This window comes from Cucurbita pepo, chromosome LG18 (assembly GCF_002806865.2).
Source record: "Cucurbita pepo subsp. pepo cultivar mu-cu-16 chromosome LG18, ASM280686v2, whole genome shotgun sequence".
In the NCBI taxonomy this organism is placed as follows: Eukaryota; Viridiplantae; Streptophyta; class Magnoliopsida; order Cucurbitales; family Cucurbitaceae; genus Cucurbita; species Cucurbita pepo.
In genome coordinates this window covers 6,097,766-6,107,580 of record NC_036655.1, presented here as the reverse complement: position 1 = coordinate 6,107,580, position 9,815 = coordinate 6,097,766, and the positions used below count along the sequence as shown (strand labels likewise).

The window sequence follows — 9,815 nt, the reverse complement described above, 5'->3', positions numbered from 1 at the left end:
TTTTTTTTTTTTTTTTTTTTTTTTTTTAGGGCTTTCTTTAGGTTAGGGTTTAGGGTTTACAGGCCAAACAAAGTCCACGACAATACGGCGCCGTATTAAAAGACTGCCTTATTTTCGTAGACTTCTACAATCGTTGACTTCTTTTTCTCAAAAGTCAATCCTCCACGCGCCGTCCTCCTCACGGCTTCGATACGGAGGCGGCATCCTTAACGGAGCCGTTCCCCATGCTCGTCGACTGCACCGTCAGCACTGACATGCTTGGCGACGTCGGCCCTTCTCCATTCGTCCCCATCACCGGATGCTGACCACCGCCGTTCATCATTGGATTCCTAGTGTGACACGTGGATGTCGAAATCGCCGTCGCCAGAGAGATCGGCATAAGACACAACCCTTTCCCCTGCAGATACTGCATCGCCGATCCCATATCCTTCTCCATCAGCTTCGCCACTTGCTGCTCCGTCACCGTCATGCTATCATTCGACGACGCCGTTTGGTTTCCACCACCCACGCCATTGTTCGAATTCCGACCACCACCTTGGGCCCCACTCCCTTGCATACACTCACCACCTCCCTGAAACGACAGCGTTTTCACTAATTACCAAATTATTAATATTATTATTATTATTCTCATTTAAACAAAAACGACAACCAAACCAAAAGCTGCTAAAAAGGCTTCGCACGCGTGCCCTTTTCCTTTTGTCGTCTTCTGTTAAAGGAATTCTGAGCCGCCTCATCAACTTAACTTAATCCCCAAATTTCCTCCTTTTTTTTTTTAATTAAAAAAACCCATTAATCTTCAATAATATTTTTTAATTTACAAAACTAACCTCAGATGACACGTCAGCAACGAGAGGAGCCACAGCAGCTGCACCTCCCAACCTGCTCATGCTCAGAACCTACACCAAATAAAATAATAAAAATTAAATTAATAATCCCATTCAGGGAATCTTTTTTTAAAATTAATTAATATTTAATAATTACAATTAATAAATAATTAAATAAATTAAGATATAGAATTAGGGCCATACCTTGACTTGGAGCTGGAGGAATTTAACGTAGTCGATGATCTCATCCAGCATTGAAGCCTTATCTGTCTGAAATTCCAAACCCTTTTCAGATTCATTACAATTAATTTAATTTAATTTAATTTAATTTTCCAATTAATTAGCTCCTAATCCCCTTTTTCCTCTTCCTTATTTATTAATATTCCCATTTAGTACCAATAAATATTCCAATTTCCAGGTCTGGTTATTTCCAAAGTACATTATTAATATTTTAAATAAACAGGCGTTGCTATTATTTACATGCTCGTCATTTTTTTAAAGTAACTGCCATGTTATACTTACGACACGTGTTCCTGAAATTCCGTGAGATTAGTTTTTCACCGGAAGATTAATGACTATAATACCCTGACAAGTTGGTTAAATTACGGAGCAGGTGCAAAACTGACCGGCGGTTACAGTCTTGCAGAGAGCTCGAGCTCTCCAATGGCGGACTCCATTTTTTTCTTTTTTAATAAATGAATTAAATAAATAAAAGAAGATGAAAGGACGAAACTGACCTTGTTTGCGTTGGGAACGAGTTCTTGCAGTGCTTTCATTCTCTCTGCAATTCTCTCTCTTCGAAGCTATACGAACCAGACAAAATTTACATTATCAAATTCCCAGAAATCTTAATCGAAACCCTAATTTTGTTTCTGTTTGGTTCCCGAGAAAACGGAAGAAAATCGAACGGAAAATTTTAGTTACCCTTTCGGCGATACTGTGTGGGTCTGTGGCTTGGCCTCTGCGAGCTCTGACCTTCTGCTTCGGCTGAGATGGAGAAACTCCGACGGAACCGCCGGCCGGAGTTTGACTCATCCCGTTCCCTGGAGCTCCGAAGCTATGCGATTGAATAGAACCTCCCTGAGAAAATAAAAACCCCAAAAATCAGAATAAAAAAATTGAAATCCACGGCGAGGAATTGACAGATCCATGACGGAACAAACCGAGTTCGGTGTGCGGAAGCAGGATCCCTCGACGACGTCGTTTTGGGAGCGGTCTAAGTCGGCATTTCCGAGGGAGAGAGGCATAGGTGGGAGACCGTGGTCGGCGACGCCATTTCCAGTGGAGACGGAGATTCCTCTGTTCAAGAGAAGCTGTTGCTGGAGCATGACGGCGGCCTTGGCAGCCGGAGATGTAGCAGTGATGTGGCTCTGGTGGTGGTCGTCGGAGATATCTCTTGACGGCTTATTGATGGGGTTAAGGTCCCAAGGGGATTTAGGGTTTGAAGGGTTGAGGTCGGGCCAGGAACAGGAGGGGATTGTGTTGAGCATTTGCTCGAGGAAGTCGTCGTGGGAGGCGGCAGCGGCGGGATCAAAATGGTGGAGCTGAGACGCCGGGATCTGCGGCGGTGGGGGATTCAAATGGTGGGTTGCGTCGGCGTGGAGGTCCTGGAGAGAGATTTGGGAGTGGTTTAAGAGAGAGTTGAAGGTTTGCATTTCTCTGCTACAGGGCTGCATAGTCGCCGGCGGTGAGGGTTTGGAGGGTGGAGATGGGCGGAGAGAGAGGAAGCAGGCGGCGGAGAGAATGGAATATTGGATTTGGTTTGAAAAATGCTTTTTATCTTCTTCTTCTTCGTTTCTCTGTGTATTTGGTTGAGAGTTTGTTTTTTGTGTGTTTCGTTATTAAATAGCAAAAGGTGGAGCTTCCCTCTGTCACACCACCTTTGGTTTTTCACCCTAATTTCTATTTTTTTTTTTTAAATAATATATATATATATATATATATATATACACACACAGAAGGTTGGAGAAGAGTACGAAACATTTATTAAAAGTGTGTGAAAACTTCTTTCAAGCAGACACGTTTAAAACTCTGAGATTGATGGTTGTACGTAATATGTCAAAACATACAATATCAGTTAACAGCGGACGTGGACTATTACCAATGATATCAGAGTCAGACACCGAGATAAAATTATACATGTAGCTTTACTGATGTAACTAACTAATAATCTTAATTTTATTTATTTTGGTGTAAATTATCAGCCAAACACATGAACTAAGTTGGACAGTTATTTTCATTGGTGTTATCAAACCACGGTAGCAATTTAAAAGAATTGGAAGCTCGAAACGATGGACTGAAAGAACTAATCCGTTTAATACGACCATGTAGAGGGATTTTTTCTACGAGCGTACTACTCTCGAGTCAGGTCACGGTGACCCTCTTTGTGAGGAGGTACTCTTCTTACTCGGTGCACCTTCCGTCTTTGATAACTATAAATATTATATATGTGGGTGTATGGCTTCTTTATTTTAAATAATAATAATAATAATAACTAATTTTTAGGTTTAAAACAAAAATATTTAAAAATAAAAAAATAAATACAGACGTGTTTGTTAGGTGAGACGGCCTTTTTTTAACAATAAAATCTAAAAAATTCTCTTGCTATTTCAGAATTCAATGGAAAATAAATAATAATAACTCCACGCGCCAATACTCGCGTGGTCTCTACCTGCAGCGATGACAAGCGGTCGAGTTTCACCAGCCGTTTAAAAATATTCCGGTTTTTCCTCCAAGTAGACCGGATAAACCACGTCACCCTTAAAAACCGCAACATGCCACGTGGAGGATCGTTATTGCTTATGATTAACAATGTTATTTGGGGAGATTAGTCGTCATAATTACAACTGTACCAACACAATGATTGTTTTTCGTTTTAGTTTTCATTTATTTATTTCCCACTTAAATTTGCAAGAAAAAATATTCAGCCACGTGGAAGTCAAACAGAGCGAGTACACTTCTTACCTGCGAGTAGACATTGGAAATTCAAATTAACCCCCCATGATCCAAGGCTGTAATTCAGTCACCACGACGACAATTCTATTTCCCCCCTTAATTTTGGCTAAATATTCGATGTGTTAGTTGAAAAAATAAACCTTTTTTAATTATAATTAAATAAATTAATTATTAAAGAAACAAATAAATATTTAATGTTCATATATTTAGGATATTATTATATAAAGAAAATAAATATTAGATTAAGAAATATTCGGGAAGATTTGGGATCACGAAGGCAGCTTCCAATTGGCAGTCCCATTTAAAAAAAAAAAATGCATTCCAAAGAGAATAATTTTAATTTTGTAAATACTTAATTTATTTTAATTTAAAAATTATATATTCGAAAAGCTTATAATATATATATATATATATATATAAATAGAAACTAAGATACATTGTCTTAATCTATTTATTCTAATGTTTCTCGTTCATTGAATTAAAGAATAAGTGTATATTTTATAGGGGACGAGAAAATTATTTATATTATTTTTAAATTTTAAATTGCATCGATTAAAAAGTATTAAATATTTTTTTATGAGTGATATTAAAATTGATTTTGTTTGTTATTGGTAATGGATATAATGTTATTTAATTTATTATAAGATTTAAAAACAAATAATTTTGTGGGATTTAATGTTGTCGTTGTCATGTTGTTTAAGAAATTGAGTCACTTGGGAACCAAATTCATGATTTGAAGTAACGTGTTGGTCTGTAACTAAGATGGGTTACAAACATAATATTCCCATAATATGGGGTGGAAAAAAAAAAAAAAGATTTTGGGATTTGCAATTGATTTTTGAAAAATCTTTTTATTTCCACTTGTCATCCATTCATTGGCCGGTATTCTCTTTACATCTAAAATCTCCTTTTTTTATAAATTATTGAAATTTGAGGATTAAAAATTTAATGTAAAATAATGAAAACTAAATACGACTCAACCAAAACGATACGTAAAAGGTAATAGCCTAGATCCATCGTCTGCAGATATTGTCCTCTTTTAGCTTACCCGAACACGTCTTTCAAAGTTACACAGCGAAATTGGTGCTCATCTAGATACTGTCATCTTTAGGTTTTCCCTTATGAGTTTTCCCTCAAGATTTTTGGGCTTTCCCTTATGGGTTTTCCCATTACGCGTCCGCTATGGAAATGTTTCAACACCCTTATAAAGGGTGTTTCCTTCTCCTCCCCAAGTGGAATATCACAATACGAGAAGATAAAAGATTAAGGATATTTATATGACCCAATAACCTTACAAATTCAGACTATCAAACCCAAATCATAAAGATTAGGTTGGGTTAGTTTTTTTTTTCTTTTTTTTTTCGGGTTTGGTTGAGTTGAATATTTGTAAAACGAAAACTCGATTAGATTTGCAAGTTAACATTTTTTGGTCGAGTCTCTACTTCTAAACAACCTAANAAAAAAAAAAAAAAAAAAAAAAAAAAAAAAAAAAAAAAAAAAAAAAGAGAGAGTTGGTTTGTGAACTTTATTTGAGTGGTTTAGGTCATCAACCCAACCAATCTCAAATTTCGGGTTGATCCAAAAAAAAATTTCGAATTCAGCCCGTAAACAGTAAGTACATATATTAATAAAAAAAAAACTACTACCATTTGTTAAATTCAAATATTTCTCTCGAGTCTTGATTTATTTAGTTAGGTACAAATATTAGTTAGAAGTTCTAAAATACACGACTCCCGAATTTAGGTTTATAAATTAAAGTGTAACACATTAAAGTAAACATGAAGGATATATTAAGAAGCAATATATTCCATCTTATCCAAATATATAACCAATTCCAATATTACAAGGCTTTCCTCAAAATATTCCACACAACCATATAATATATGGTGGAAGATTTATATAATTAACCTCATTTGAAAACTAATTATATATATATATATATATATATATATATTCACTTAAATCTTTCACAATCAAATTGTTTGAAAAAAGTCAACGGAACAGCTGTCAAAGATGTGGGCATAAATAAGTAAAGTAAGAGCCCCTAAAAACAAGAAATAATCCAAATGGGGACCAAATTGCAAATTTGAGATTAATTCAATATTCTGCCTAAAATTTTAAAGAGTCAACTCTAGGTTGCTTTAATTAGTATAAATCCAATGTTTTGTCATTAGCTTCTTTTAACACCATCATGCATGAATATGATTGGAGAATTTATTTTATGTATTTTTTAAACCATATCATTAATAATAATAATAATAATAATAATAATAAATTAGGATTATTAAACTAAATTTAATGTGTTTTCTACGAAGCTTCCCAATAGCTATTTATTTCGAAAAAATAATGGATAGTATTAATTATGTTCTAATTTAAATTATTATTTGTTATAGTAAAATAAATAGAGTATAAGTATATATCTACTATATATATATATATATATATATATATATATATATATACACATTATTTATTTATACGAAAAATATTTAAATAACATTCGAAAATTAAATATTAACGTGGTTTAAATTGCTAGACATTATTGTATTTTTTTCACGGTTAATAAAATGGGATCGTTTTCTCCGACTTTAATATCTATTAATATATATATATATATATATTTATTGGCAGTTTGTTTTCTCCTTTTTTTTATTATTTATTTTTATTGACAAAAAAGGTATTTTTCAAAAAGAAAAGAGGGAAATCATGAAGACTAAAGGAATCCTGCAATCAAGTAACATTGGGTCTAGAAAGGAAGATGCCCATGAAAATGGGCCTGGGCCTGAAACTGGTCCATGAATGAAAGTTGAAAGAAAATGGGCCTGGGCCTTAAGCTGGCCCATGAATGAAAGTTGAAACGGGAGCCCAGCCCAAAAGTAAATAGATACCCATGATGGTTCAAGCCCAAACAAAATAGGCAGCCGCACAAGTAATGTAGTATTTAAAGGGGAATTAATTAGAATGTTGGCGCACATAATAAAGAACGTATAAATAGGATTGGGCGCAGTTTTAAGAGAGGAATCAAATGGTTTCCAGATTGGGGTAGGAAGAGAGAAACATTTGTGGTTCGAGTTGCATAATCGTCGTTGTTCTGTTTGTGATCGAAACCCTAGGTAAGGAATTTCCTTAAGAATCATCGTTGTTTCTCAATCGTGATTGCGTAACCCTAGCTTCGGAATATCTTGTTATCGTTTTCGATTCTTGAAACCCTAACTAATGCATCAGATGAAGCAACACTGTTTTCAGTTCTTCGTTTGCTCTCCCGAGCTACAAATTCAATCCGAAATCGTAAACGTAGGACGAAATTCGGTCCAAACCCTTGAAGAACTGAAGTCTTTTCTTGTTCCCGAAACGATTGTGTCATCTTTCTACTTCACCCTGAATGGGAAACCTCTCCTTGATTCCACCACGATTCCCAGTTCTCTGATTCCCCCTCTGTCTACGTTAATTTTGAGAACCAGAGTCCTTGGGGGCGGTGGCGATGGCGGGGCAACAGGGGCTGAATCTCGTGACTGCTACCTTAATATGTACGCAGAAAAGAAGCCCGACAAGGTTGATCCTAACGAGCAGAGGCTGTCCAAGTGGTTGAATTGCGCTCTTTCTAACGAGCCTTTGAGGGAACCTTGTGTGATCGATTGGCTTGGGAATATTTTCAATAAGGAGTCGCTTGTGCAGGCTTTGCTAGAGAAGAAGCTGCCAAAGGGATTTGGGCATATCAAGGGTCTGAAGGATATGATCAAGATTAATCTTTCGGTGATTCCCGGTACAGAATCGAGTCGCAATGCAATTTCAGGATCGCGGTTCCAATGCCCGATTACTGGCCTTGAGTTCAATGGCAAGTATAAGTTTTTTGCTCTGAGAACTTGTGGACATGTGCTGAGTGCAAAGGCCTTGAAGGAGGTTAAATCCTCTTCCTGCCTTGTTTGTCATGCTGAGTTTTCGGACAGAGACAAGTTCGTGATCAATGGGAGTGAGGAGGAGGTAGCAGAAATGAGGGAGAGGATGGAGGAAGAGAAATTGAAATCGAAACCAAAGGAGAAGAAGACGAAGAAAGTGAGGAATGTGGAAGTGGGTATGGATGGCGATGCAACTGTGGAATTGGCAGCATCGTGTTTGTCTGGTAAAAAGCACGGTATTGAAGTTAAGGCTTTGGAGAAGGTTTCTGCTAAGCCCGACAGGCATAATAAGCGGCCAGAGGGTGGAGTTCAGGTAAAGGTTGCAGCTAGTAATGGTGCTGTAAAGCGTTTCAAAGCAGCAGACATGGCCCCTGCCAATGCTACCAAAGAAGTCTATGCTTCGATATTCACCTCATCTAAGAAGTCAGATTTTAAGGAAACGTATAGTTGTAGATCTCTTCCACTCGGTCGAAACTGATTGGTGTTAAGAACTGCTTAGATCGGTTTGTGGTAATTCTCCTACTATTATTTGTATTCAAACCTTCATTTTTGATGTCCTTTTTGACTTATTGATTCATGGCTCTCATAATTCCTAATTCATGTAAGATATCAGTTTACAGTCATCAACCGCTGTTACTCTGTTAAGCTGTTCTACATTTTTTAGATCAGTTAAAATATTGTTGAAAGTTTTGTGTTGATCAATTCATGAGCCTCTAGTAGCACAACATTTGAGGTATTGAAAGTGAATATCCCCTGATGGAGTGCCTAATTTGCATATTTTGACTGTAGATCCAAGATCATTTTGAGTGATTTTTTTGTTAGTTTCATAAAGCAAATATTATCCGTTTTTGTCCGTTACATATCGCCGTCAACTTCACAATTTTAAAACGCGTCTGTTAGGGAAAAGTTTCCACACCCTTATAACGAATGTTTGTTCCCCACTCCAATTGACATGGATCTGACAGTTATAGTTAGGAGACCTCGTTCTCATCTGCTGATATATAAATCATGTTTATCACTCTGATGGTTCTGGGCCTTCTGGCATAGCTTCATCCATGCCACAAGTTTGGCTTGATAGATTTCTATACTTAACTTGTTGGTGAGTTTGCTATAATTGACGGATACTCTTAATGTTGAGGCTAGGCTGGCGAACCAAACTTCCATACCCCACTGGTTACTTAAACTTAGAAAAAGAGGGAAAACCTCGAGGCATGGATACGTGTATGTTTGGCGCACGATACATGTATGCTTGGCATATCTAATTATGGCTCGAACACCCGAATTAGTCAACCTCACCAAGTGCCCCATGACCCCAATAGCTTGGACCAATATGAAAGTTTGACTGAGAGATCATTTTAAAAAGTGATAAGTGATAATGTTTCTGCTTCAAACGTACAAGTTTCACAAAATGAAGCTGCCAAGGAGAGATCCATGAAAGCTTCTTAATACGCCTAGAAATGGAGAGATCTTGTGGTATTTTACAGAACTCCTTGGCTCCATAGCTTTGGCTACCCGTGATTCACCTTTCAAACGAACATTAAAATGTTTGGCGTTAATCTATGAAGTGATGATAACGATTTTTGTCAATAAATTGTTGCAAAGGGCGTTAATACTATTTTTAAAATTTATTAAGAATAGTATTAACTGTAAATATATATATAAAAAAAATTAAGGATATTAATAAGATTTTTTAAAATTTAAGGGTGTTTTTGAAACAAAATACCATCCAAAATTGGCCCATAAGTCGACTTAACCTAGTCCTCTCGTACTAGGTTGGCTCCTCGCACTTCTCCCTAAACTGTCTCATGACATTATAAACCCAAATCACGTACTACTTGAATTGACGAACAGGGTGTTTTTGAAACAAAATACCATCCAAAATTGGCCCATAAGTCGACTTAACCTAGTCCTCTCGTACTAGGTTGGCTCCTCGCACTTCTCCCTAAACTGTCTCATGACATTATAAACCCAAATCACGTACTACTTGAATTGACGAACAATCGAACCTTTGGACCTTCTTCAACCCTTGGATGTGACGAGTTGACATCGAGGTGCCAAACGACTCCGTCAATAAGAGCTATTAGGAGTCATCAGCCTATCCCCGACGTACTTTTGATCTGTTGACCGAGAGCTCTTCCGC

The 9,815-nt window shown here is 36.8% G+C and overlaps 2 protein-coding genes across 2 annotated transcripts; one reads left to right on the top strand and one right to left on the bottom strand.

Moving 5' to 3' along the window:
• Nucleotides 1–879: 879 nt before the first annotated feature.
• On the bottom strand, nucleotides 880–2,671 carry LOC111780590 (transcription factor bHLH66-like; the record flags this gene model as incomplete). Its single annotated transcript, XM_023661025.1, is given in 5 exon segments — nucleotides 880–896; nucleotides 1,029–1,094; nucleotides 1,562–1,627; nucleotides 1,749–1,904; nucleotides 1,988–2,671. Coding segments are annotated over 5 exon segments (818 nt in total), but the record flags the coding sequence as incomplete, so codon positions are not given.
• A 4,092-nt stretch (nucleotides 2,672–6,763) lies between these two features.
• Nucleotides 6,764–8,377, top strand: LOC111780635 (protein RTF2 homolog). Its single transcript, XM_023661094.1, has one exon. The coding sequence runs from the start codon at nucleotides 6,996–6,998 to the stop codon at nucleotides 8,151–8,153; it is 1,158 nt and encodes a 385-aa protein (XP_023516862.1). The 5' UTR covers nucleotides 6,764–6,995; the 3' UTR covers nucleotides 8,154–8,377.
• Nucleotides 8,378–9,815: the final 1,438 nt, after the last annotated feature.

Bases quoted from the DNA above. Each gene is read 5' to 3' on its own strand.
- LOC111780635 (XM_023661094.1), top strand. From the start codon at position 6,996: ATGCATCAGATGAAGCAACACTGTTTTCAGTTCTTCGTTTGCTCTCCC.